Genomic DNA, 27,619 nt, shown 5'->3' with positions numbered 1-27,619 from the left:
GGCCCGTCCTCCTCTGGGGGGTCTGTACTGCGAAGGGGTCATTCTCCCCAGGCCACCAGGTGGGCAGCAAGGGCAAGGGCTAGGGCCAGCAGCTTGGTGATGGGGGGCTCTGCATTCTTTCTTGGAAACGCGCCATTTAAAGACCCTAAGGCGTGTCTTCCTAGATGCAGAGCCAGGACTCCCTGATAACTGAAAACTGTAATTTCTCCAAATCTGGTCTGAGTGGGACTTGGCTTTGGGGACCATGTCCTTTAGGTTGTGTGACTACAGTCACACACAGGATGGCAGTGAGAGCCCCCCCATACCGTGTGCACGCTTGGGAAACTGGAAAGCAAAATGGAGATGCCCAGGGAACAGCTCTGGGACCCTTGGTTTCTGGGGGACGCTCTGCTTTGTCTGCTTACGGACAGTTCAAAGTTCCCTCGGGTCTCTGCCACAAATGTGCCCTGCATGCAGCCCATTTGGGAGGGGACCGAGGGACCCCGACCCTGAGGACCCTTTGCAGCTCCTCTGGAGCGGAGGTGGGGCCACCTGGCCATCCCGAGGGGCCTCCTGCCCCCTGCTAGGGACCTCCTGCCCCCTGCTAGGGACCTGTCGCCTCTCTGCAATCAGGGGCGGATTCTTCCCCGGGAACCCACGTTGCCGCGTGTGACCCGCCCCCCCTTCCTCTGTCCAGCGAAGGAGAAGCCGAGCGTGGACTCAGACGAGCTCTCGCGGAGCAACTTTGAGGTGGGGTTTCGGCCTCAGAAGTCGGTAGCAGCTGGGAGGGAGCAGCCCCAGGCAGAAGAGGCCCGGCAGCAGGGCGGGGACCTGGCTGGGGGCTCTGAGGCAGTGGCACGGCTAGCCCGGCCCCCAGAGGGCAGCCCATCCGTGAGCCCAGGCCCAGGCGGCTTGCAGAGCTGCAGCCCCGGCTGGTGCAGCGCCTTCTACGAGGCCGACTGCTTCAGCGCCGACGTGCACTGCTACGTGAAGGAGCTGGCGAGGCAGAAGGCCGCCGGGTGCCCCGCCGCCAATGCCCAGAGCCCGGTGAGTCCCGGGCTCCTGTCCACCGCTGGAAGGGAGGGTGCTCGGCCCCAGGGCACCGTGGGGCGTGAGGACGGGTTCACGCTGGAGCTCCCAGTACCTCGGGTGACAGGAGGGCCCCCATGTCTCCCAGCCCTGGTGCCTGTCGGTCACCAGCAGCCACCACGCTGGCTGGGCCCCTCCCTGCGTGTCCTCCGGGGCTGTGCTCATCTGCATGTGGCTGGGCCCTCCCTGCGTGTCCTCCCGGGGCTGTGCTCATCTGCACGTGGCTGGGCCCCTCCCTGCATGTCCTCCCGGGGCTGTGCTCATCTGCATGTGGCTGGGCCCCTCCCTGCGTGTCCTCCCGGGGCTGTGCTCATCCACATGTGGCTGGGCCCCTCCCTGCGTGTCCTCCGGGGCTGTGCTCATCTGCACGTGGCTGGGCCCTCCCTGCGTGTCCTCCCGGGGCTGTGCTCATCTGCATGTGGCTGGGCCCCTCCCTGCGTGTCCTCCGGGGCTGTGCTCATCCACACGTGGCTGGGCCCTCCCTGCGTGTCCTCCGGGGCTGTGCTCATCTGCACGTGGCTGGGCCCCTCCCTGCGTGTCCTCCGGGGCTGTGCTCATCTGCACGTGGCTGGGCCCCTCCCTGCGTGTCCTCCGGGGCTGTGCTCATCCGCACGCGTTCCCCACCCCCGTCTGGGAAAGGAGGCGGCTTTCCTCTGTTTTGGCTCCTTGGCCACCAGGGGACACGTGGCAGGAGGTTACCTCATGCTGGTGACCACAGTTGGGTTTGGGCATCAAGGTCAGCCCTCAGGCAGCACCACAAGATGGAAAGCAGCACAGAAGCACCTGGCCCGTGGCGGTCAACTCGGGCCAGGCCCCAGGGGCATCTCTGGTGCGCAGCGCACTCTGCGTGCCGCCCGGCTCAGGGGCAGCCTGGGCTCCTCCCGGGTCAGCAGGGCGAGGGGACGCCCTAGGCTGGAGAGTGTCTGGGCCTGGCCAGCCCGTGTGCAGGGCAGCCCCACAGAGTTCTGCACCCAAGGTTGCTGCCCGTGCCGTTGGGGGTCTGCCCCCCAGTGACCAGGAGCCCTGACCTGGGCTGCAGCCCCACTCCTGAGTGGCCAAGAACTCAGGCCTGACCTGGCTGCATCCTTCCCCCCGTGACCAGGGGCTCCCACTTGGGCCACAGCCACACAGGGCCCGGGCCCCAGGGTAGCAGACAGGAGGGAGCTGTCAGCGCCCTGGCGTCCCAGTCCTGCCCCCACCCTCACCATCTGCAGCCTCCGAGCCGTGAGCCCCAGGAGCTGCATCTCCACTCATGTCAGCACCGTCCGAACCTTCTCGCTTGGTTACTCAGTCCCAAGCTAGAAAGAGACCTGCATGCCTCGGGCCTGGAGCACCGGGCACGGGCCTGTGTGCCTGGGAATCGTGCTGCCCCCTCCGGGTTTCCTTAAAGCCAGGCCCCGAATGTGCTTGGTGTCGTGCACTGGGGGAGTGGGGGGGCTGCAAGGACTCAGGCCTCCCGTGGGGACTGGTGAGGACAGCTGGCACGGCAGACGTCCACCAGACACCCTGGCCCACCAGTGCAGTATCCAGGTTGGGGAAGCCCGATGCCTCTGTGTCGGAGTCCAGAGCTCTGACCAGGAGAGGGTGGCCCCCGGCCCCCTTACCGACCCATGAGCCCCGGTCTCCTTCCTCCCACTTCAGTGCCCTTTCTTTGCTGTGCATTTGTGCACAGTGCAGCTCACTCGAAGTTACTAAGTGTCGTGGTCCCGTCCCCAGTGGCCTTCCACAGAGAGCGCCAGCGCGGCAGGGCGCTACTCCTCCGCCTGCCGTCACAGAGGAGGAGGTGGGGGAGGCGGGGGGCGGGGGGGCGGCTAAGGGACTCGCAAGGCTGATGAGAGGCCAGAGTGCAGCATCAGCGACGGGGCAGCGCTCACAACAACCCCAAAACAAGTGCAGCCCTCGTAACCGAGTATGGAGCAGGTCCTCCCAAAATGGAGCCGCTCTGACACTGAAGGCTTCTGAGGAGCCTGGGGTCTCGGCTGGCATGAAGGGGTCCACGGGCACAGCGTTTGCTGTGAGGTGGTTACAAGAGGTGGGGGACAGCCTAGTGTGCCCCCATAGAGCTCCTAGTTCTGTCAGCCGAGAGAGCCCGGAAGCAGTGACAGCCCAGCAGCAGTGAGTACACCTAGTGCCTGGTTCTTGGCTTCTAATACCGTTCTCAATCAAAGGAACCAGGGCTCCTTGGAGAAGTGGCTGATCTTGGGACTGGGACAAAAAAAAAAAAAAAAGGAGCCGGGAGCATCTCTGGTGCCGGAAAGTAAGGAAATGATCAAGACAATGAAGAGGGTGTGTCAGCCGTCACAGGGGCCGCGGCGGGAGCTGTAAAAGCAAGAACACAGCACTGGACTCTGGCTCACAGCGTGGGGCGTCCGTGCGTCCACGCGTCCGTGCGTCCACGCGTCCGTGCGTCCACGCTTCCATGCATCCATGCGTCCGTGCGTCCACGCGTCCACGTGTCCACGCCGATGCGGACGGCCGAATGAAAGAGGGAGAGACGGCCCTGTTTACAGAGAGGAAATCCCACCTAAAGATTCATACAGGATCCCAAGGGACCCCAACAGCCGAAATAATCGTGAAAAGGAACGAAGCTGGAGGAGTCACACTTCTGATTTCAAAACTTATTGCAAAGCTACTGTAAGCAAAGCAGTGTGGGACAGGCACAGAGACACACGTAGAGACCAGTGAAATAGAACAGAGAGCCCAGGAACAAACTATCACACGTGAGGGTGCCGTGACCATTCAACAAGGAAGGACAGTCTTTTCAATAAATGATGCGGGGAAAGCCGGACAACCCATGCAAAACCCCGAACCAGGACCTGCACCTTACACCATATACAAAAATTAACTAAAAACCCAAAGACCCAAACATGAGAGCTAAAACTATAAAACTCTTAGAAGAAAACATGAGGGAAAGCTTCATGACGTTGGGTTTAGCAATGCTTTCTTGGATATGATGCCAAAAGCGCAGGCAACAAAAGTAAAACACAAATTGGCTTCAAAGTTAAAGCCTTCTGTGCATCAAAGGACTCCATCAACAGAGTGAAAAGGCAGCCTATGGAATGGAAGAAAATACTTGTAAACCATCTATCTGATAAGAGGCTAGTATCAAGAATATTTGAAGAACTGATGAACTCAACAATAACAAAACAAACAACTTGATTAAAACACAAGTGAAGGACTTGAATAGATTTGTACAAAGAAAATATACGAATGGCCAAAAAACGCATGAAAAGATGCTCAACGCCATTGGTCATCAGGGAAAAGCAAATCAGAACCGCAGTGAGCTACCACTTTACACCCGTTAGGAGGGCTGTTGGGCTTCCCTGGTGGCGCAGTGGTTGAGAGTCCGCCTGCCGATGCAGGGGACACGGGTTCGTGCCCCGGTCCGGGAAGATCCCACATGCCACGGAGCGGCTGAGCCCGTGAGCCATGGCCGCTGAGCCTGCGCGTCCGGAGCCTGTGCTCCGCAACGGGAGAGGCCACAAGTGAGAGGCCCGCGTACCGCAAAAAAAAAAAAAAGGATGGCTATTAATAAAAGATTTTTTTAAAAAGCAGAAAACAACAGCCATTGGTGAGGATTTGGAGAAATCAGAATCTTTGTGCACGTTGGTGGGAATGTAAAATAGTGCAGCCACTGTGGGAAACAGTGTGGCAACGCCTCAAAAAATTTAAACATAGAATTCCCACGTAAGCCCGCAGTTCAGCGTCTGAATATACACCCAGAAGAATCGAAAGCAGGGACTCAAATAGATATTTGTGCACCTGTGTTCATAGCAGCGTTATTCACAACAGCCGAAAGGTGGAAACACCCCAAGTGTGCACGAATGGAAGAATGGATTCGCAACGTGCCGTCCATCCACACCAAGGATATCGTTCAGCCTTAAAGCAGAAGGAAACTCGGGCGCTTGCTGCAGCAGCCACAAACCTCAAGCACATTATTCTAAGGGAAATAAGCCGGTTCAAAAGGACAAATGCTACACGATTCCACTTACAGGAGCTCCCTGGAATAGTCAGTCAACCAGGGGCTGGGAGCTGGTGCTCAATGGGGACAGAGTGTCAGTTTGGGAAGATGAAAAACGTCCGGAGATGGTGGTGGCGATGCTGCACAGCGGTGTGAATGAATGTACCTGATGCCACTGAGCTGCACGATGGGAAATGGTTCAGTGGCAAAGTTTATGTAATGTATATTTTGTCACGATTAAGAAATTTCAAAAACATGTTTAATGAGTTGGGAACAAAAAAGTAGGGAGGGGTGAGCACTGAGGACTTGAGCGTGAAATGAACTTGCAGATGTCACTGGAGCTGAATCTAAATAGGGAAGGGATGCTGGGGGTCCCCGATCCCTGGTGGGCTTCCCGTGCTCCCCCCCAACTCCGAGCCCAGGTGTCCACAGCGTCCCACCAGAAGCACTGTGTTGTCACCCTGACCTCAGCTGGACCACAAGACGGGACCCCTGCTGACCAGGGCTGGCGAGTGGCAGGGCTGGGAGCCCACATACCCCCGGAGCAGCCACCAGCCCCAGGGAGGACGGGGCCCCTTCAGAGGCAGCTCCACGCGGACTTGCCCACAGCCTCCTCTCGACAGTGCTGGGCGGGGTGGGGGGCTGGTCCCTGTGTGTCCTCTGAAGGCACGGGTCATGTCCTGTGACATCAAAAGTTACATCCTCTGGCATCACAGGTCACAACCTCTGATGTCACAGGTCACGCTCGCCGGCAGCATCACATCCTTGTGGACCCCTGTGGACAGGCAGCCCCGTCATCAGCCTGTGTCGTGTTCAGGGCCGTGGACGGTGGTGCCAGTGGGTCCACTGTGCAGGTGCCCGGTTAGGGCCGAGGGGCCTGTCCTCGATCCCATGCTATCCTGGGGTGGCTGCTCCCTGGAGGGAGACATGCCCACAGGTGAGCCCCGGGTGCCCCCCCCGCATCGCACGTCGATCGTCCTTGAAGGTGGACGCTGAGACCAGCTCAGGTCCCAGATCTGCTGGGCCAGCATCTGTTCTTATTTGCTCGTGATCCCGTGGTTGGGACAAGGCTCCCACACTGGGTCCCACCGTCACTCTGCGGGCGGCTCACGTGGGGGACAATCCGGAGCGGGTGAGGTGGGCTGGGAAACGCCGGAGGGTGTCCAGTGACCATGTTTCTCCCTTTCTCCTGCTCACCTGGGAAGGCGTGTCTCCTGGAACCTGAGTGCATGCAGGTGAGTGCCCTGTGCCCTCCCCTGCCTCGCGGGTGGGTTGGGTGACCCCGGCCACAGTTCCACACTCTCTTTGAGACCCGCTGTGTCTCTTTCAAACAGGGGCCTCAAGAAAACACAAAAGGCATAAAACAGCTAGTGGACATGTTTCACATTTGCTGCCCAAAAAGAGAGTGCGCGTACAACAGGCCAGGCGCTGGGGTGGGCGGGGCAGCTGGAGGGCAAGCGGGCGGCTCCTCCCATCGCTGACCACACAGCAGCGTCTGTCCACCCGGCACCGCCGTGCGTGTGGGCGCAGCCATGGCCCTGGCCGTGATTTTGTGTGTCCAGCGCTGTGGGCATCCCCCAGGCCAAGGGAGCCAGTCAGAGCACCCGGCTCGCCTTGTAGCTAACACGGGCTTTGCTCCCAGCGCTTAGGTGGATGGCACTGATGTCTGTTCTTTCCTTTCGGTCTCTGACGTCTCATCTTCCAACTTCCTTCCTGTTTTATTTGTTTACTTCTTCATATTTGTCCGCCTCAGGGCCACGTTAAGTCCAGTAGCCGCTGGGCCCAAACTGTGCCTCAGACCATCCTCATCTGTTTGTCCAGTGAACTGATGCTCTTTTAATTCTATGAGAACAACCCTTGGTCGGGTCAGGCCGGGAGGAAATACCTAAACCAAACTGATTCTGAGTATTTCATTTAGACCTACCAGTCTGCCTCGGCCTGGGGGCCACGCCTGCCTGTGGGCCTGCCGGGCTGTGGCCATGAGGGTGACACCAGCTAACACCAACCGCCCTGTGAATCTTGGTTCGTGTAGATTTATCCTTAAAATCAGTCAAAACGGTCCTTTTCTGAGAGTCAGTCTGCAGTTCAGTGATGAGAGAAGTGGCCCTGACAGACTTCACGCTTTATAAACCAAGGTGACGGAGGCGCTGACGGCGGCCCCCGCCATGCCCGCAAGCCCCTGCTGGGGAGTTTTCTCAAGTCAGCATCTGGGCAGCGGCCCGGGTGTGAAGGGCTGGACCTGAGCTGTGCCCTGGAACACAGGCCGGGGTCCCCGCCACCGTCCTCGGGAAGCCAGGGCCACCACGTAGCAGGCATGGGGGAGGGGGAGCCATGCAGACCCTTGGGCCTCGCCGAGACAAGGCCCGGCAGCAGAGGGTGATGGCACGGGGCCACCTCGCCTACTGCCGAGCCCCGAGGCACGGCCCCTGCCCCCCAGCTGCCCTGGCCTGGAGGCCCCCCCGGCCCCGTGGGGCTGCCTACGACCGTCGTTAAAACACTAGCACGTGGACAAGGACGACCACGTGAACCACCGGTTTTCAGTGAAACCACCAGACAGAAGGGATTCGGGTGTTTAAGTAAAAGTGCCACAGAACTGTCCAGAAATAGACGCTCTCGACAAAGCTAAGTCCATCGCTGTGGGACGATGGCATGGGGGAACCTTGTCTGGACTGCGTGTGATCAGACCCCCCAGGACGAATGCCCAGATGCTCGGCTGTCAGGGTAGAGCTTCTCCAAGCACGGCCGACTAGGACCCGGTGGGTCACCTTGACCCTCGTGTTAACAGCAAGTGGTCTCCCCAGGGGTCTGAGCGAGCCCCTGGCCTCTGCCCCCAGCCCAGCCCCTGTCTGTGGCCTGTCCGCCTCAAGGTCCCAGCAGAAGACCCACCAGAACCCAGGGGCCAGCTCACAAGCACCCCCAAGGCTTCCCAGAGCCCACTCCTGCCCCAGAATCATGGGCTCCTCTCCCACCCCTGAAGGGGGCAGTCCGGCCCCCAGGGCTTCCCTCCCCCCATGTGAGAGGAGAACACGCAGACCCTGCAGCAAGGGGCTGGGACCCGTCGTGCTGGGCACACGAAGCAGAACTGGGGCGCCCTCGGCTCCCCTGCAGCCTGCAAGTCTTGGTCTCGCTTCCCTTGTGGAGACCTGGCCTGGCTGAAGCCCCCGCTGTCTTTGGGTTTCTGGACGGAAGCACCAAGTGGGCAGCGGGGGCTCAAGGGGGCCTACACGGTGGGCTCGGGGGGGACGGTCTTGATGGGTCAAGTGGGGTCTGCGACGCTGGGCGTGTCCAAACCTCATGTTCAAAGCAGGGTGGCCGAGCGCATGGGGGGCTCGGGAGGCACCCTGGCCCACAGGGGTAGGCTCGGGCTGCACCGCAACGGGGGTCCTGAGGGGCAGAGGCCAAGCGTGGGGTGGGGACCTCAGGGGGTGTGCCTGGGACCACAGAGAGGCCTCAGGACCACTCGTGCCCATGAGGACAGCCACCGCCTGCTGTGTGGACCTGCCCTGAAAACCCCACCGGAGGCCAGTCCCCAGGGCCAGAGAAAGCACAGGAGGCATGGACCTAGGCCCCCCGGCCCCCAACAGTGGAAGGCAGGCCCTCCGTGGCCCGGACCCACCGGCAGTGGACGCGCCCCACCCCGCTCTGCCCACCTTTCCTCCTGGGCGGCTGGTGGGGGCAGGCCCCCTGGGGGCCTTAGGGGAGGCTGACACCGCTGCCTCACACATTTGGCCTCGTTTTTTAAGCGAGTCCATCGCATCTGGTTCTTCCCAATTAGTTTACTGAGACATTTGCTAACCTGTCTGGATGTCCGGTTCCATTGACCAGACGCAGATATCCCTCTCTCTCCCGACGGCCAGCGTCGGGGTCCTGCGTGCAAACCTGCTTCCCCTGAACTACCGAACTCCCCTGAACTACTGGGCGCCTGGGGCTCATGGCTCTTTCCTCTCCAGGAGCTGGAGCAGCAGCTCATGATAGAGAAGAGAAACTTCCGGAAAACCCTCAAGTTCTACCAGAAGCTCTTACAGAAGGAGAAGCGGAACAAAGGTAGTCTCGCTGGACGTGGGCCGGGGCCGGGGTTGGGGGCTGCTTTGGGCTGACTCTGCCCGCCCTCAGGCTCGGAGGTGAAGACCATGTTGTCCAAACTGAAGGGGCAGCTGGAAGAGATGAGGTCCAAGGTGCAGTTCCTCGGGCTGGTCAAGAAGTACCTACAGGCAAGGTCCCCGCTCCCCTCCCTCCAGAGGCCTGACGCTCACAGGCCTCCTCCCGCTAAAACCTTGGAAATCGGTCCCTGTGAAAACATACACCCCCCTGCCGAGAGGCCACCCCGCCCCCCGGGTCAGGGGCGGGGTGACCTGGCAGCAGGTCAACCCGACAGTGCTGACTCGCGCCCCAGGTCATGTACGCGGAGCGGTGGGGCCTGGAGCCCTGCGCCCTGCCCGTGATCGTGAACATCGCGGCCGCCCCCTGCGACACACTGGACTTCAGCCCCCTGGACGAGTCTTCTTCCCTCATCTTCTACAACGCCAGCAAGCGCCCGCGTGGCGGCCGGCAGAGGAAGGCCCGCGTCCTGCAGGCTGGCACGCCGCTGGGGCTCATGGCCTACCTCTATTCCAGGTGCAGCGGGGAGGGAGGGCGTCTCTGTGCCCCCCAGGCCTTCGGAGACAAAAGCAGGGAGGAAACAAATAGGCCCCGCGGTGCGGGGCAGGGGATGAAAGAGGTGAGAACTCTCACCTGCCCTCATCTGAGACGGGTTTGCACTTTTATCTAGAAAGTTCCCTCTAAGTCGCCTGTGTCGGCTCCCACTGGCCTCCAGGTCCTTGGCCGAGTGGCTTCAGGGCCACGGGCCCTACTGGACCCGCACCTGTGGGCCTGGGCGTCTGGGTCAGGTGTGCGGCCACCGTGACTAACAGCCCGGTGGGCTTCTGAACCTGAACGCAGCCGGGAGCCTCAGGGGCACCTGGACCCCATCCGCTTTCCTAAGTCAGACACGCCATAGTTAACGTTGGGCTCCCCGGGGCTGTGGTGAGGTTGGCCCCAGCCAGCTCTCTTTAGCGTTTCTGGGCATCAGCAGGGCTTAGGCTCGCGGGATCCCCTAATAATGCAGGTGTGCGGGCTCACCTACCGCGGGAAGGGCCAGGCCCCTCCGTCCAGGGTCACAGGGGCCCCCGGGCCACACCCAACCCTGCCATCCCTCCGTCTGTCCCGCCAGCTCCACCTGGTTGTTGGGCACAGGGCGGCCTCCTCCAGGACCCGGCCCCCATCACGGCTGGGTACAGACCTCACCCCAGTGCTGACTTTTAGGGACTCATGACACCACGTCGGAGCCCCAGGGGTCTTCGGGCTGCAGGCTGTGGTGACCCCAGACTGCTGGCTCTTGGCAGCCAGTGGGCAGCGGGGACCCTCCCGGGGCAGCTGACTCTCCCTGCTCCCCGGCCCGGTCCCCCGAGGTGGGCTGACTGGGGCTCCTGCTCGCGGGGCTCCGGGCTGCCCCTCAGACTCCGGCCTCCCCTGCAACGTGGGCTGTCACACGCCGCCACAGGCACTGTGCTTTCCAGGAGATGAGAGCGCGTGCGTGCGCACCGGTATCACAGGGCGTGCCGCGCATCCTGTGTGAGCACGGCATCTCCGAGGGGGCGTGGGCTCATCCCTGCAGACCCCGCGGGTGTCCCCTCTGCGGGATGCTGAACCCGGGCTGCCTAGTCTCCAGCCTGAGCCAGGCTGCAATGTCCCAGGCAGAGGCTCCCTCGTTCCTGGACCCCCACCTCTTTCTCGCTCCCCTGGCTCCCTGGTGCACCCAGAGGTGGGGGACCCTCCCGCCCTCAGCGGCCTGTCTCCTAACCCAGCGATTTCCGGCTGGGGCTGGGCCACTGCTCCGGCTCAGCTTTCCGAATCGTTTCTAAAGGACACAGTGAGGCCTTAAAGACGGATGTTACCAAAGTCCTCGGACTCGCAACATCCAGGGATTTCTAATGTGACCGCTGCTCCCCCCACTTACTTCTGAGCGGCGATCCTGCTGGCCTCCCTCCTGGCAAGGGGCTCACGCGCACACGCGCCCGTGTGCGCCCACCCCAGGACCGCGGGGCTGGGGGAGCCGGGCCGCGTCCTGGCGGCTGACTGCCCCCTCCCCGCAGCGACGCCTTCCTGGAGGGCTATGTGCAGCAGTTCCTGTACACCTTCCGGTACTTCTGCAGCCCCCACGACTTCCTGCACTTCCTGCTGGACCGCATCAGCAGCACCTTGTCCAGGTACCCGCCGACCCTGACGAGGACGAGGCCAGAGCCAGAGCCGCTGGGAAGGCCCAGGCGAGGGCAGAGAAGGGGAGCGGGGCGCAGACGGGCCACGGGAAAGGGGCAGGAGTGTCAGGAGGGGCCGGCGGCTGGGGAGGGGGGAGGCAGAGGGCGGGGGCTGGGACACGTGGGAAGACGGTGAGCGCCAGGCCCGTGGGCTGGGGGAGGGCAGCTGGGGGGCAGGGAGGGTCCCGCGGGCCTCAGCCGGCAGGTGGGGTCAACAAGGGAAGGGGTGGTGGGCAGTGCTGGACGCGCTCTGGTCCCCTGAGCTGGCCTGTCCTTGCCCCCCACACTCCGCACAAGCCCAGGCCAGGAGCCCTGGGAGGGGAGGGACTCACAGGCGACCCCAGCCCCCTGCTTCCCCACATGCGGAGCAGGGCTCCCGCCCTGCCTCTCGGGACGCCTTCCAGCCCCTGGGTGCCGTCTGTGAGGGTGGCAGGGGCTCCAGGACGGGCACCAGGTGGGCGGGCTCAGACCCCAGCACTCAGACCCCCATGCACACACTGGCGTGGGTGCGACGCCAGGTGGGCGCGGGTGACCTGCGTGGCTCAGGCCTCCATCTGTCCCCAGGGCCCACCAGGATCCCACCTCCACCTCCTCCAAGATCTACAGGCGCAGCTTCTGCCTCCTGCAGGCCTGGCTGGAGGACTGCTATGCCGTGGACTTCAGGAGGGACGCCGGGCTCCTGGGGAGGCTCCAGGACTACCTCGCCTCCCAGGTGAGGGCGCGGCTCGGGGAGCGGGGCCACCGCCCCTCTGGAGCAGCGGGCGACCCCGCGTGCTTCTGCCCAGATCCTGCCCTTGGACGGCTCCGCAGAGCCCCTGTTGAGCCTCCTGGAGGTGGGCACCGAGCGGCGGGCTGAGGGCGCCCCACGCAGCACAGACCTGCAGGACCCCAAGGAGGCGGAGGACACCGCCAGGCCCCTCAACGCCCTGTGGAAGAGGCTCTCAGAGGACGGCATCTCCCGGAAGGTGCGGCCTTTCCCGGGGAGCCGGCGTGGGGACACCGCCTACGCAGGCACACGCACTCCTGTGCTCATGTGCACACACACACGTGCCCTGGTACACACACACACGGACAGGCACACGTGCACAAACGGGCACGCACCCCCCGTGTTGCCGGTCCTGGGCACCAGCCCTCTGGCCCTGGACAAGGACAGCAAAGGGCCAGCCAGGGGCTCAGAGCACCCCGCCTCCCTGACTCTGGGGCCAAGGCGGGGCCGGGAAACGGCCTGGTACGGGAGCAGGGTTGAGGGAACCTCACCATGATGCGTGCAGACAACCCCATCCATGAAATGACCAGCACAGGCGTCCTCGACCCAGCACGGCTGCGGGCGGGAGGGATTTGCCACGTGGCTCTAGCTGAGCCGGGCTGCGAGGTCCTGGGCCTGGGCCCACCCCCCCACCCCGCCCTAACCTGGACGGGACCCTCCGGGGCTTGGTCTTCCTGCCCTGCAGAGCTTCCCCTGGCGGCTGTCCCGGGGCAACGGGCTGGCGCTGCCCCACAAGGAGCGCCAGTACAGCATCGCATCCGCCCTGCCCAAGCCCTGCTTCTTCGAGGACTTCTACGGCCCCCATGCCAGGGCCAGCGAGAAGGGGCCCTACTTCCTGACCGAGTACAGCACCCACCAGCTCTTCAGCCAGCTGACGCTGTTGCAGCAGGTGAGGGCGGGGCTGACGCTGCGGCAGCGGGTGAGGGCGGGGCTGACGCTGTTGCAGCGGGTGAGGGCGGGGCTGACGCTGTTGCAGCGGGTGAGGGCGGGGGCTGACGCTGCGGCAGCGGGTGAGGGCGGGGCTGACGCTGTTGCAGCGGGTGAGGGCGGGGGCTGACGCTGTTGCAGCGGGTGAGGGCGGGGCTGACGCTGCGGCAGCGGGTGAGGGCGGGGCTGGCGCTGCGGCAGCGGGTGAGGGCGGGGCTGGCGCTGCGGCAGCGGGTGAGGGCGGGGCTGACGCTGTTGCAGCGGGTGAGGGCGGGGGCTGACGCTGCGGCAGCGGGTGAGGGCGGGGGCTGACACTGTTGCAGCAGGTGAGGGTGGGGGCTGACGCTGCGGCAGCGGGCAAGGGTGGGCGCTGAAGGCCCTCAGCAAGAGAGCGCCAGGTGCACAGGCCCCACGAGGTCCCACAGGGCGCGCGCGCGCGCGCGCGCGCACACACACACCCACCCACCCACCCCGCGTGCTGGAGGGCGCCCTGCCTGCGGGCCGGGCGGGGAGCCGCGTGTGCTAGGCCCTTCCTCCTGGAACTGGGTGCCCAGCCCCCAGCTGCCCCTTCCCAGGCCCCCAGGCATACTGGGCCCCCATCACTTGGCAGGTGACAGCAGGACAAGAACCCAGCGACCCCTCCTCCCCCCCCCCGCCACTGTTGTCTGGGTGGCCGTGCAGAGTCCCTGGGGGCCCAGCCCTGTGACTCCCGTGCCCCCCGTCCCCCCTCGGGCCCCAGCTCTGCCTGACCTCTGCGTCCTTGTCCCCGGCAGGAACTGTTTCACAAGTGCCACCCCGTCCACTTCTTAAACTCTCGGGCCCTGGGCGTCACGGACAAAAGTGTGGCCGTCCCCAAGTGAGTGTCCGGCGTGGCTGTCAGAGAAGCCTGGGATGCAGGGCTGGCCGGAGGGTCTTGGGGCCTCACCCAAGCGTCTCCTGGACACGCCCAGCGCAAGGGCGACGCCTGCGGTGCTCGGCTGGACCCCCGCCTCGCAGGGCCCGTCCCGCCAGCCTCCTGGGCCGGGCGCCACCGGGGCCTGGCTGGGACGTGCGCCTGCGTCTCTTGCAGAGCCAGCTCCTCCGGGTCTCTGTCGGCCGAAACCTGCAGCTTATTTCTGCCCAGCTACGTCCAGGACACGTACCTGTTACAGCTTCTGAGAAGCGCAGACGACGTCAGCACCTGGGTGGCCGCCGAAATCGTGACCAGCCACACCTCCAAGGTCGGTGCCCTCAGCTCTGGCCCCAGCAGAGTCGGGGCTGCTGGCAGCAAGGGCGCCTCCCTGGGAGACCCCCGCAGGCCTGTCCCCGCGGCGCGGACACGCAGACCTCACGCAGGCACACCCCCGCTCACAGCTGGACGCGGCGTCACACACACACTAACGCGGCCCCCGCGTGCTCCCACACTCCTCCTGCCTCGGTCGCGACCCAGCGCCGGGAACTGGCCCGCTGGCCTGAGCTCTCGTGGCCACTGTCACAACAGCACGGGTGCATGTGTGTCCTCGGCCAGTTTGTGGAACAAATGAAACACTGGTCAGTGGTCCCATCAAGGGGAGGTTCCTCTGGGTCCCACAGGCCTCGGCCTGGACCGATGCCCCTGCTTCAGGGCCAACACCTCCCTCAGGTCCCACCCAGGCAGGAGGGGCAGCAGGTGGGCCTAGCGCCCCAGAGTGCGCCCAGCGAGCACACTGCCGCCAGGGCCTCGGACGTCCTTCCGCCGGAGGCCAGACGCAGGCGGGGGTCACAGGGTCCTGCCTGTAGGGCGTGGCCACGTGGAAGAACCGGTGGGAACCACAGGGCTCCTGCTGTGTCACCCGGCCCCTTCCCGCGGGTGCACGCCCACTGCCTCCCAGACCCAAAGCATCAGCTCCCCGGGCAGGAGCCGCTGGAGTGGGCTGAGCACGAAGGGGGAGCTCGGGGTGGGGGACCCTGTTCTGTCCCAGGAGCTGCCCCAGAGCCCACCGTGGCCACCAACTCCCCGAGAGACGGTGAAGCCCGGACGTGCCCGTTCTGGCATTAGGAGCCTCTGCACTCTCTTTCCTTTTCTAGTTTCCTCTGTGTCCCCCAAGCCCCTAGGGGCAGCCCCAAGGCCCATGAACAAATGCCGAGTTTTCCACTCTTTCCCCTTTTCGGGAGAATTTTCTTTAAGGGTTTAGCAGCTGACAGACTGACCCGTCCTCACTTCTGCCAGGATGTGGCCTGGCCCCCTCCCCGACCCGGTTTGTTCCGATCCACGACGTTATCATGAGAGACATCAAAGTGCAGCTTCCGATCAGGGGTATCACACGAGGCCTGGGTGCTCGGGCTTCCCAGGGGACCTTGGCTGCCAGGGAGTCCTCACCCCAGAGCCTCTGCAGCTGCCCCGCCCACAGGTCACCACGAAGGGGCGCCAGCATCCCCAGGCCACAGGACGGAACGGTCTTCAGACCCACCTGGGATGCACCCGGGGTCAGCGCCTGGCGGGAAGGAACCACTGTTGCAGTGACCAAACTCTCCCCATTGCGTGAGCGGCTCCCCCGTCCCTGCGAGCAGAGGTCGGAGGGAGGACTGTTCACGGGGCAGTTCCGCCTCAGCAGGGACAGGACAGCGCAGGGGCCGAGCGGAGACAGCGCCAGGAGTTCTCAGGAAGCCACACGGGCACCTCCGGCGAACACGCTGATCAAGTTCTGACGCGCTGTCCCACGCACTGGGCCCCTCACCACGCTGCCGGCACAACCCGGAGGCTGACTTCTACATTCGTAAACTCTGCTCTCAGAAAAATTTGTCAAAACTCAAATTTTGAGCCGGAGAATGTAACGGAAGACTAGTAAAAGCCCTCAGTGGTAACAGTGCATTCCTTCCAGATCACATCCCGGGGTGGCGGGGTGGGGCGAGACAGTGCAAACACAAGGTCAAGGAGAAAAGGAAACAGTGTGAAGTTTCTCACCTTCAAGAAAAGCTTCCCTTTTTGTAGATGAATAATGGTGGGACCTGGCTTCATCAGACAGGTGTGAAAGTGACGGAACACGACAGCCAAGAGCAGGAGGCAACCTCACATCCGTCGACGCACGAACGGATGAACAACGTGGGGCATCACCCACCCTGTGAAAACATTCAGCCCCACGAGGGAACCAGATGGGGACACAGGCCACGACGGCTGAGCCCGGAGGGCGGGACGCCGGTCACAAGAGCAGACCCACCGTGTGACCTGACCCGACCGGTACGAGGCTCAGCAGTGAGCGGACAGCTCTGCCTGGACGGGCTGGAAATCGCCTACTTCGCATCCATCTGAACCTGTGAGGAAAATGATGAGGTGTCAACGTAAGAAGCAGGAGTGGGTAGATGTTTTTCAAGATCCTTTAAGAGGCACTCGAGCCAGACAGCTGGGAGGCAACGGTGCTGAGTGACCCCAGGGCCCGTCCTGTGACCCAGACAAGGGTCAAGCCCAGGAGAAGGGTGTCTGGTTGGGACCCGCAGGCGATGTTCCCACCTGAAGGATGTCCCTGGCCGTGGCGACAGTCCACAGGGTGAGGCAGCTCTGAAATGAGGGGTCAGCTGAATCCTCCAGAATCTTCTGGAAGTTGCTGGAACTGTGTAAAATCCACACGCTAACTGTGGGGCCGTGAGCCAGGCCCCTCAGGTCTGCTCGGAGAGGAGAATCCCACTGGGGTAGCAGGGGCTGCCTTGGGGTGTTCCCATCAAATCCGGTGAATCTGCCCTGCCGACCAGCGGCCCCTGAGGCGCTGCAACCCCGTCCCACCGTGGACTCGGCTGGGCGGACGACAAGCTGAAACCGGCTCCCCATTTGCCTCTGGACACCTCAGCTCCATCTCCCCGAGCGGGGGTGCCCTTCCCGCTCCCCCCATTGTCCCTGAGCAGAGATTTGTCCCGGGAGAGAAGTGAGATGGACTTGGCACACCTTTGTGCCTTGGTTTTCTGGGCCCCCGACACCCTGCCCTGCACGGAGGTGGGCGCACCGCCCTGCACCCTGACGCTGGCCCCTGTGCCCCGTCCCTCATCTGAGACGGAGGACGCTGAGCGTCTTGTTCTCTGGTTTCAGCTGCAGGTGAACCTGCTCTCCAAATTTCTGCTGATCGCGAAGTCTTGCTACGAGCAGAGGAACTTCGCAACAGCCATGCAGATCCTGGGCGGCCTGGAGCACCCGGCCGTGCGACAGTCCCCTGTGAGTCACCCGGGGGGGCCTGGCTGCAGCCACGCAGTGGGCACAGACAGGGCTGTAGGAGTTTCACCTGTGCTTTTATTTTAGGCCTGGAGAATTCTACCCGCAAAGATAGCAGAGGTCATGGAGGAGCTGAAAGCCGTGGAGGTACCCGTTTGCGTGAGGTCCTCGGCAGCTCACGTCCCGGGGGAGGGGGGGATCGCCCGGCAGATCCTGCATCGTGGCGCCCTCCTCACGGCCCCCCCATCATCTCCCCTGGGGCCTCAGCCGCTCACCTGGGCAGAGGTGGCAGGGTTGCTCCAGGGCCGTGATTCCAGCCTGGGGTGCAGGTGCCCTGAGGCCCTGCCTGAGTTTGGCCAACCTACCTGCCTCCTGGCCGCCCCTCAACGAGGACACGCCCTCGGGATGAGGGGCGTTTCCCAGACTGAGGAGGCAGGGGCGGCCTGCAGCCGGCCCCAGACGCAGCGCGCGCCGGTGGGGGGACTGTTGTGTATCCTCGGTTGCCACCACACCCAGGGGTCTCTGCGGCCGGCCAGCCAGGCTCCCAGTCTAACTTAGGCAGTGGGGTCACCTGGCTCTTTTCTGGAGAGGAATTTGCCACCAGCAGCAGGAAGCGCACGGCTTTCTGGTGGGGGTCAGTGTTCCTTCTGTGTCCGCAAGCTTTAGACACCTGCAGTCTCCCCAGCCCCAGAGCCAAGGCACACTTTGGACTGGCTGATAAACCGGGGTGCCGTAGCCCCCGTGCAGCACTGCTGGGCACCTGGGCTGACCTCTCACTTGTCCGTCCCCCCACCCCCCGCCCACGCCCCTGGCTGGGCCCCAGGTCTTCCTGAAGAGCGACAGCCTGTGTCTGATGGAAGGACGGCGCTTCAGGGCCCAGCCCACCCTGCCCTCAGCCCACCTCCTGGCCATGCACATCCAGCAGCTGGAGACAGGGGGCTTCACCATGACCAACGGGGCCCACAGGTGGAGCAAGCTCAGGTGAGGGGCCCACAGGTAAAACAAACCAGGTGAGAGATCCACAGGTGAATAAGCCAGGTGAAGGGCCCACAGTTGCAACAAGCCAGGTGGGGGACCCAACAGCTAGAACAAGCCAGGTAAGGGGCCCACAGGTGAGCGAGCCAGGTAAGGGGGCCCACAGGTGAAACGAACCAGGTGAGGGGCCCACAGGTGAGCAAGCCAGGTGAGGGGCCGCCCCCATCTCTCCTGTTCCTCTGACACCTGGGCCGCCTTGCCTCTCACACAGCCCTCACCCAGCCCAGGCCTCCACACCCTCTCCCCCGGTGACTTCCAGCCGCCTCCTTCTCCACAGACAAGGGGTACACAATTCGCATAGTCCAGCGTCCACGGCCCCAAACGCGGCCCCAAGGTTGCCGTGACCTCCCTTCCTCCTGGGAGATCCAGGTGCACCCAGAACGCCACCTCTGTGCGACCACCCTCCCTGACCCCCCGAGCCACATCTGCCCTCTCTCCCTGCCTCTGCTGTCCCCCTCGGGGCCCCTCCGTAAAGCTGTCCGGAGGATTCAGTCAGTCCCCACCGTTCAACTGCCCGGCACACCTGCGGACCCACCTGGGAGGAGCAGACTGGGGGGCTGTTGGTGGCGACCACCACCACGGCCCTGCCAGGGACTCAGACACTCCCAGCCAAAGGCGATCGCGGCTCCTTTTGGCCTCGGAAGCCCACCCTGGGGCCGGCCGCTCCTTAGGAGCTCCAGGCCCGCACTGCCCTTCAGGACAGTGCCGCCCTGTCTCCAGGGAGACCCTCCCCCCACGACCTTTCACCCCACTCTATCCTCTCCCCCCACTTCGTCAGCCACACGGCAGTCAGGTGGAGACCGGTCAGGCCTCCTCAGGGTCCAGGGCGGACTGGTCCCTCTGAGTCTGGACTTTGATGCGGCCTGGTTGGGACAGTGCCTGACAGCAGGCTGGGAACCCACCAGCTGCAGACGCTGCCCCCGTGACTTGTGCAAACTCACGTTTCGTTTCTTCCCCCAACAAAGAAACATCGCCAAGGTGGCGAGCCAGGTCCACGCGTTCCAGGAGAACCCCTACACGTTCGCCCCCGACCCCAAGCTGCAGTCCCACCTCAAGCAGAGGATCGCCCGGTTCAGCGGGGCGGACATCTCCATCCTGGCCGAGGACAGCAGGGCTGGCGCCCACCAGGTGGCCAGCGAGAAGCACTCCAAGAAGATTCAGGACAAGCTGCGGAGAATGAAAGCCACGTTCCAGTAGCGCAGGACAGCGGGCGGGGTGTGCAGTCCACACCGAGGACAGGCCTGGGGTGGAAGGGGCCGTGCCTGCTGTGTCAGACAGGGACCCCCACGGCCCAGGAGGGGCACCGGGGCGGGAGCACGGGCTCAGACCCAGACCCGAGAGATGGTGCCAGGAGAGGCTGAGGGGGGTTTCTAAGGGAATTTTAAAACTTAAACCAAAATAGGATAGGTAAGCTCCCAGGAGCCGGTACCCATTTATATTTCTCAAAGATAAACAGCTTTCACCCAGTTCTCTGGCCGTTCAGCCCCAGAAACCCCGCACCCCAGCACCCAGCTCAGGCTTTAAACCCAGGCGCCCACTGAGCGGTGTTCCCACGGGTCTGGTGTGCGTCTGCCCAACAACGAAGGGCCAAGACTGCCCTCTGACCCCCTGCCAGCCACAGGTTCCAGGACTGACCTCTGACCCCCTGCCAGCCACAGGTTCCAGGACTGACCTCTGACCCCCTGCCAGCCACAGGTTCCAGGACTGACCTCTGACCCCCTGCCAGCCACAGATTCCAGGACTGACCTCTGACCCCCTGCCAGCCACAGATTCCAGGACTGACCTCTGACCCCCTGCCAGCCACAGATCCCAGGGGCCCTGAGGCTCCCCGGGGGCCCAAGCCCCACCCTGGGCTTCCTCCCTGCCGGACCTCCCCCTCCTCCAGCCCCAACCCCTGGCTGCTCACCCAGGCCCAGGTGCGGGTGCCAGAGCCTCGCAGCCCTTCCCGCCAAGAGGCCCGGCCTTGCCTCCGTCCCAGCCCGGCCTCCTGCTGCCGGAGAGCGCCTCATGCTCCACACTGGCAGCTCCCAAGTGCCCCGTGGCCCCTGTGCCCACCGCCCCACCACCGAGAGCACTTCCTGGTGGGGCAGGTACACCTGGGCCGAGGCTCTGCTTCCAAAGCATGCAGGACTCAGACAGCCGCTCCAAAGCAGAGACACAGCCTCAGGGGCCCTGAGAGCTTCCCTCTGCCCTTCCTGGAGGCCTGGGGGCTGTAGGGCCGTGGCCGGGTCCCCCCCTTCTTCAGCAGCCATGCATGTGATGCAAACACCCACGCCTAGCTCCCGAGGCTGGCCGTCACCAGCGCTTTCTGACGAGGAAATGAAGCCTGCTGCCTCGGTGGTACCAAGCTCTTCCCCAGGGCTGTTTCCAAACTGCGCTCGGCCAGGGGCATGGGACCAGGACAGCACGGCACACCTCCACAGCAGGAGGCCAGAGCCCTGGCACCACCCCAGGCACCAGCGTTTTTACGTCGCCAATCGCTGCAAGACCCAAGACTGTTCTTTTCAGTTTTAGAATTAGTGACTCTTTAGCGCAGCCAGCTCATGCTATTTCTAGGAAAACCACTACCTGTGATCAAACACTGTTGTCAAGATGTGTTTTCCCACATATATTCATTTGCAATATCTACGTCCCGCTTTCGTGAGAGGCACTCCGGGCCCTGCAAACGTGGCTTTTATATGAGAATTTGGTTCTGCAGATCAGCTGCTACATTTTCAGGATTTGAATTCAACAAAGCGCCACAAAGCCTGAAATGAAGTGAGCGTCCAGTGCAAGTAAACATTCCAACTGTAACGGTTCATCTGGGGGCGCGGCCAGGCTTCGGCTCCAGCACGACTGTCTGCATGTCGCCCTCACGCGCGGTTTACGTTTCTAAATAAAGTCGTTTCTACCAAGACGGCCTTCGCGGGTTCCTGGTGTTTACCTGCTTCGTGGGTCAGCGTGGCTTCTTCGAGCCAGACGAAGACGTCTCCAGGGCTGCTCGTGAAGGCGGGAGGGGACGAGGGACCGAGGAGGCTCAGGCCACCGCGATGTCCTCCGATGGTGCGCAGAGGGCCAAACCCCACCACCCGGGGCCCGTGAGCAGGCAGACACCCCGCTGCCCGGGACGTACCTGCCGCTGGAGGAGGAGACAGCCAACCTCCCACAGTCGCTGACCTGCCAAGGCCTCCGGGCACCACGGCCCGCGCCTGTCTGCCACAAGCCCTGCCCATCCTGGCGTCCGGCCACGCAGGCCTCGTCTGCAGCCCACAGGCCAAGCAACAGGCTCATTGTCACCGGGGGCAGGCTGGGGCGTTCCCAGGGCTTGGTCACCACCGAAGGGTCCCAGTGGAAGAGCGGAGGGTTGGTGGACACCAACAAAGACGGGGAGATGGTGGGGTCGTGTTACTGTGGACAGGAGCTGCCGTGGTCACGTGGCTCTGGAGTCTGGGCCGGGGCGGGGTGTCCTCAGCCACCTTAGAACCACCAGACCCTGGTCCCTCTTCCTCCCGAGACACGACTAAAGCACCAGGAAGCCCGGCTCTCCCTTCGCTACATCGGCTCTTATCACATCAACACGTTTTTCTGAGAACTGCCAGCCAGCACCCCAGCCAGCAACCCCCAACCCCATGCAGCCCCTCCTACGCTAAATGGAGCCCAGCCCTGTGCACCCAGGCTCTGGGGAAGCCCCCTCCACAAACGGGGTCCCACTCCCCCGCGCCCAGCAGGCTGTGATCAAGCCCGAGGCAGCCCCCAGGCCGGCACCAGCACCCGCCACCCGGAGAAGGCCGGTGGGACCCCGGCAGCCAGGCTATCGCCTGGGACACGGGCTCGGAGTGGCCGGTGGTGCTGGGGTAAGTGGCCGAGGGGCTGGCTGGGCGCCGGCCACACCCCTCCCTGCGGCTTGTGTCCTTCCGCCTGCTGTCCGACACCCGCTGCAAGGACGGCGGGACTTCTCCTGGGACGGGACGTCTTGAGCTGCCACTTTCCTGCAGCCGCATCTCCTCACTGCCTCTCCCGCTCCCCAGGGGGTGGACCTCAGTGACCGTGGGAAACGCTGTTCTGAAGGGAGACTGCGCTGAAGACAAAAGAACTGCAGTGAGGACCGCACCCCGGTTGGGAGCAGCTTCTCAGGCACCAGGCCAGCCTTCCGAGGCTCCTCTGCGCACTCGCTGTGGGGTGGGACGCGAGTAGACAGTTGGAGACGAGGGCACCAGGCCTCCTACCATCCAAGACAGGATCTCATGGAGCCCAAGGTGCGAGGCGGTCAGGGACCCGAGAGACAGGTCGCGCGCAATCCACTTCCCAGCTGCCACCGCACGATCTGGCGCAGCTTCGCTGACGTGTCGGGGGATGGCTCTCTGCGGTGGGGCTCTCCTGAGCCTGCAGGATGTTTCGTGGCATCTCTGATCTCTACCCTCTACATGCCAGCAGCACCGCCCCCTGCCCCCAGCTGTGACAACCAACAACTGTCCAGGCATCGCCAAATGTCCCCTGGGGAGCAAAACTGCCCCCAGAGCCACGGGCCCAGAAGCAGTGACGCCCCAATAGCAGCAGCTGCATCCTGTGCCCAAATCTTGGTTTCCAGATGCCATTCAAGTCTCCGAGAAAAGGAAATGGCCGGCCCCAGGGCTTGAGTGGGGAAAGTACCAGATGAGCCAGGAGCTGGCAAGTGCTAAAAGCGGGCTTGGGGGTGGGAGGGCAGATCGCATCAAAGGACGGGACAAAAGGGAAAGGGCTGTGAAGACTCCCCGCAGCCAGAGCTGGGCTGTCCGAGCCCCCGCATACGACAGTGATGGGCAGTGACCCAGGAACAGGACAAGCGTCCATGAGTCCACACTGGAGTAAACGGACAACTGAAAGAATAAATAAACGGGAGGAACTGGGAGATACCCAACAGTACAAGTGGATGCCCCGGCAGGTGAGGCTTGTTACCCCCTCGAGTGTGGGCGGCAGGGGACCTGGTGACCGGCCCCCACTGCAGGGCAGGACAGGAAGAGGGTGACCTGACGGTGGGGAGAGGCAGGCACCAGATTAACCGGGTGGGGCTCAGCATCGTGGCCCCAAGTCTGCCGACGTCACGCATCCTAACACGAACTAATAAGATGACACATCACCTCTCGGGTCTCGTCCCAGAACCCAGAGCCCCACTCTAACCCTGAGAAGACAGCAGACAAACCCAAACTGAGGGACACACCACAAAACACCTACCCGTCTCCTCAAACTGTCAAGGACGTGGAAAACAAGGTTTAGAAACAGCCACGGCCCAGGGGAGACTGAAGGGACAGCATGACTAAATGCAGCTCAGCACAGGGGTGGGATCCTGGGACAGAAAAGGGGCATCAGCAGAAAACCTGGCACAACCCAGTAAGTCTGCGGTTTCGTCAACGCTAACTTCTTAGCTCTGCCAAAGTTCCACGGACAAGTAAGATGTTAGGGACTCTGTGCTGTCTGGCCACTCGGACACAGAATTATCCCAAACTAAGGAGTTTTATAAAACTACTGTAGCTAGTATACAGAAATACAATTGACTTTTGCTTATTTTTGTATTCAATGACCTTGCTAAGCTCATTTATTAATTCTAGTAATGTGCTTGTAGGTTTTGTACTTTCCACATACACAAACAGCTCACTTGCAAGTGGCAGCTGCTTGCCTTCTTCCTTTGCTATCTCTATACTTCCTACTCCTTTTTCTTGTCTTATTGCTCTGGCTAGGGCTTACAGAATAAGGCTGAGCAGAAGCCATAACGCTGGGCATCCTTGTCTCATTCCCAATCTCTCAGGGGGGGAGAGGCTCAGTACTCTGTATTAACCACAATGGTAACTGTAGCCATTCTTTACCAGAATAAAGAAGTTTCTTTCTGTGAAGTGTGCGTGTGAGTTATGACACTACGTCTGCCCACTGGCCTGGCTCTTTATCAGATCCAGCAGAAAGCTGCCAGCGGGCAGTGATGAACGCTACCTCCCGCACAGACTAAGAGCACACGAGGAAGAGGGGCGGGGCGCAGACCCGGAACACAATTACGGTTACAAACAACATCTAGGGTGCACCAGAGGAAAAAGGAGAAGGTGCGAGGGAGCCTCTGGAACTGGAATGTTCCATGGCTTCATTCGCGCAGTGGTGAAAGGTCATGGCACATGCGTAATGACGAATCAAACATTGCGCACCCAATGCACGTAGCCATATTTGTTTGTACCTCAACTGAGAAGGTTAAGAAGTACAAACGGCGGTTGGGAAGGTTCTTCCCCGCTGGGCGGGCGGGGGCAGAACTTTGCTCCAGGCGCTCAAGGCCTAGAGGCCCAAAGACTGGCCGGGAGACCCAGGCGCCGGAGCAGGCAAGTTGAACTTAGCGCGCGCAGAGGCGGGGCGGGGCGGGGCGGAGCGGTGGGAGGGCCGCCTAGACCCGGCTGGGCTCCGGCGCCCGCTCCTACCGAAGGCGGACGCGCAGGGCCCACCGAGCGCGTGTGGGCGGCTTCTCCCGGGCCTCGGCCCCGACCCCCGCGCGCCCGCCGGCCCCGGGATGCTGCTCCGGCCCCGGCGGCCGCCCCCGCCCGCCCCGCCGTCCCCCGCCAGCCCGGACTCCGAGCAGCGGCTGGCGGGGGGCGTCCCCGGGACCCCGCCCGGGAGGCCCGCCTCGCCCGGCGCGCTGGCGGCGCCCGCGCCCCCCGGGTCGCCCGCATCCCCCGGGTCGCCCGTATCCCCGGGCTCGGCGCAGCGCACGCCCTGGAGCGCGCGCGAGACGGAGCTGCTGCTAGGCACGCTGCTGCAGCCGGCCGTGTGGCGAGCGCTGTTGCTAGACCGCCGCCAGGCGCTGCCCACCTACCGCCGCGTGTCGGCCGCGCTGGCCCGCCAGCAGGTGCGGCGCACGCCCGCGCAGTGCCGCCGCCGCTACAAGTTCCTCAAGGACAAGGTCCGCGACGCGCACGGTCAGCCGCCCGGGCCCTTCGACGCGCAGATCCGGCAGCTCATGGGGCTGCTGGGCGACAGCGGGCGCAGACGCGGCCGCCGCCGCTCCCCCGGGCCCGGGCGCCCCCCGCGCGGCCGCCGGCCAGCCCCCGCCGCGCCCGCTGAGCCGGGTAGGTGGGCTGGGGTGGGGGAGGGGCGGGGCGCCTCGGACCGGGGGAAGTGGACTGCGGGCCGGGGGGAGGGGCGGGCGCGCCTCACGCGACCACCCGCTCTGCGTTCCAGGCGCCCCACCGCTGCCCGCCGCCCGAGAACCCGACGCGGACCCCGCCTGGACGCTCAGGTTCAGCCCGTCCCCGCCCAAGTCTGCGGACGCGCCCCGCGCCCCCGGCTCCCCGACGGCCGTTTCCACATTCACCCCCGCGCCCGGCCGCCCCGAGGACCCCGAGCCCTTCCGCGCCCCCGCCTCGCCGCCGCCGCCGTCGTCCCCCGGCCCCACCCGGGAAGATCCCGACTCGCCGCCTGGTCGCCCGGAGGCCCACGTGCCCCCGCAGCCCACGCCGCCGTCGCTGAACGCCGCCCTTCTGCAGACCCTGGGGCACCTGGGCGACATCGTGTCCATCCTGGGCCCGTTGCGTGACCAGCTGCTGACCCTGAACCAGCACGTGGAGCAGCTGCGCGGCTCCTTCGACCAGACCGTGTCCCTGGCCGTGGGCTTCATCCTGGGCAGCGCGGCCGCCGAGCGAGGCGTCCTGGCCGACCCGCGCCAGTGAGGCCCGGCCGCCTCGGTCTTCTCTGCAGGGCCGCCCCTCGGCCCTGACCCTTCCTGCGGCCCTCCCCCACCGCTAACCTAGGTATGGGTTAAATAAAAAGATTGCTTTTTCCGACTTAATCCTGTGAGTGTGTGCGGGCCCCGCACTGGGTAGGAGAATGTAGGGCTGGAGGTCAGGGCGAGGTTAAAATGGCCTCGGGATCCCGGGGAGGGGCCAGGAGGGCTGGGGTGGGCTGGGGCCCCCTTGGGATGCTGCCCGGTCCTACCTACCCTGGCAGGCCAGTCTCCAGTGGGGAGGGGGCTGTGGGCACGTGGAACCCGAGGTCGGGGCCCTCACTGCACGCCAGCTTCTCCAGGTCTCCTGCCCCTGCCCCCGGGACTTCCCACCAGGCAGACCAGCCATGGTGGGTGAGCGCGGCCGGGCGGGGAGGAGGAGGAGGGAGGGTCCAGGGAAATGGCGACGGCCAGGCTCGGCGGAGGCGGTGGGGGGAGGTATGATCGGTCTCCAGCGCTCACCGCCGGCCGCCCAGGGAAGCGTCTGAGGCTCTTGGCTGGGTTGGGTCAGGGAAAGAGGTGCGGGGCAGAGGGGGCAGGAGAGCTAACGCACGCCCAGGGAAGGCGCTCCTTTCGTCGCCAAGGAGGTGACTGGGTGGGGGGCAGCTGGAGCTGGGGGTCTGAGATCTTCGACCTTGGCTGAGGCCCGGGTCCCTGCAGTTTCAAGAGGACTTTATCAAAATCGCCCCAGGAGCATTTTCCAAATAGTACCTGAGGGCCCCACCCCGGGCCGGTGGATCAGACCCAGTGGGGACAGGGCGGGGCCGGAGGTGCTCACAGCCGGTGGGAAGGAGGAAGTGGCCCGAGGGGCTGGCCAGCATAACAATGCAGGCTCCGGCTGAATGCGGGGCAGCTTCTCGGCGACTAGGGGCTCATTCAGAGACTTAAGTGATCGCTCTGGGCCACAAAGGTAAAAGAGGGAAGGGTGTCCCCACGGGCCCTACGGTCCTTGCCCTCTGGCATCAGCCCCTCCCCCAGCCCTTTCCTGGAGCCGTCTTCCAGGAGGCCCCAGGAGGGCCCTCTGCCTGCAGGGACCCCGGGCAGACCAAGGCTGCGCCTATCCTTCAGCCGCGCACTGATGGCAGGGCCTGGGGGCTCCGTGTGAAAATCCCAGATCTTCATTTAAGACACACTGGCCTCTGCTCCACGAGGCTGTTTGTGCCCTGGTCCCTGTGAGTCCGGAAGCCACCAAAAACCTGGGGTGGGCTGATTCGAGCTTGTAAACACCCCTCCCCACCCCCACACGCCCCCGGAAGGCAAGAGCCACGGGCTGGCGGGGTCTGAGCCTTGGGACACATCCCAGCAAATGTGCCAATCCCCCAGGGGTGGGGACGACGTCAGCCGACCCTCTGCTCTGGAGAAAGGCTGTTCCTGTTCGGGGGCTTGAAATCCGTGTAAGTCTCCGAGTCTGAGATATTTGGGGGCACCAAGGAGAACCCATCTGCCTTACTGCCCACGTTGCCTGGGGCCCCGGACGCCACATCCCATGGCTTTCTCCTTGGGGCTCTATGTTGCAGTAGTGACTCTGAACACCCCTACCCCGGGCATCGCTAACGTCTTCCGGCCTGGTGAGGGGAGAGAGCGTGTCTCACCCCAACTCCTTGGCTAGCGGCTTTAGTTTTAACCTTCAGCCATTCCTGATGCGAGGAAATTCTCAAATCCCTTCTTCTGGCCCTGCCGTGACTCCCTTTGGCTGTGGCTCTCT

The 27,619-nt window shown here is 63.6% G+C and overlaps 2 protein-coding genes across 3 annotated transcripts in view; both read left to right on the top strand.

Moving 5' to 3' along the window:
• Positions 1 to 19,809, top strand: part of KNDC1 (kinase non-catalytic C-lobe domain containing 1) — a 57,578-nt gene extending 37,769 nt beyond the window's left edge. The window contains exons 17-31 of one of the 2 annotated variants that reach the window (XM_079899334.1): positions 677 to 1,026; positions 6,235 to 6,264; positions 8,980 to 9,073; positions 9,143 to 9,240; positions 9,423 to 9,643; positions 11,161 to 11,274; positions 11,887 to 12,034; positions 12,108 to 12,287; positions 12,774 to 12,977; positions 13,789 to 13,871; positions 14,085 to 14,235; positions 17,052 to 17,174; positions 17,259 to 17,318; positions 17,995 to 18,152; positions 19,172 to 19,809. In XM_079899334.1, coding sequence (XP_079755460.1) covers positions 677 to 1,026; positions 6,235 to 6,264; positions 8,980 to 9,073; positions 9,143 to 9,240; positions 9,423 to 9,643; positions 11,161 to 11,274; positions 11,887 to 12,034; positions 12,108 to 12,287; positions 12,774 to 12,977; positions 13,789 to 13,871; positions 14,085 to 14,235; positions 17,052 to 17,174; positions 17,259 to 17,318; positions 17,995 to 18,152; positions 19,172 to 19,403 — 2,246 coding nt within the window. In that variant the 3' untranslated portion in view covers positions 19,404 to 19,809. The remainder of the gene's footprint in view (positions 1 to 676; positions 1,027 to 6,234; positions 6,265 to 8,979; positions 9,074 to 9,142; positions 9,241 to 9,422; positions 9,644 to 11,160; positions 11,275 to 11,886; positions 12,035 to 12,107; positions 12,288 to 12,773; positions 12,978 to 13,788; positions 13,872 to 14,084; positions 14,236 to 17,051; positions 17,175 to 17,258; positions 17,319 to 17,994; positions 18,153 to 19,171) is intronic. The other variant, XM_079899335.1, reaches the window with a different exon arrangement.
• Positions 19,810 to 21,137: 1,328 nt separating this feature from the next.
• UTF1 (undifferentiated embryonic cell transcription factor 1) lies at positions 21,138 to 26,280 on the top strand. The gene is made up of 2 exons (XM_079899337.1): positions 21,138 to 25,261; positions 25,374 to 26,280. Exons 1-2 carry the CDS (start codon positions 24,706 to 24,708, stop codon positions 25,859 to 25,861), a joined length of 1,044 nt encoding a protein of 347 aa, XP_079755463.1. The 5' UTR covers positions 21,138 to 24,705; the 3' UTR covers positions 25,862 to 26,280.
• Positions 26,281 to 27,619: the final 1,339 nt, after the last annotated feature.

This window comes from Stenella coeruleoalba (genome assembly GCF_951394435.1).
Source record: "Stenella coeruleoalba genome assembly, chromosome: 16".
In the NCBI taxonomy this organism is placed as follows: domain Eukaryota; kingdom Metazoa; phylum Chordata; class Mammalia; order Artiodactyla; family Delphinidae; genus Stenella; species Stenella coeruleoalba.
The sequence above is the reverse complement of the archived record's forward strand: the minus strand, read 5'-3'. Positions and strand labels throughout refer to the sequence as shown.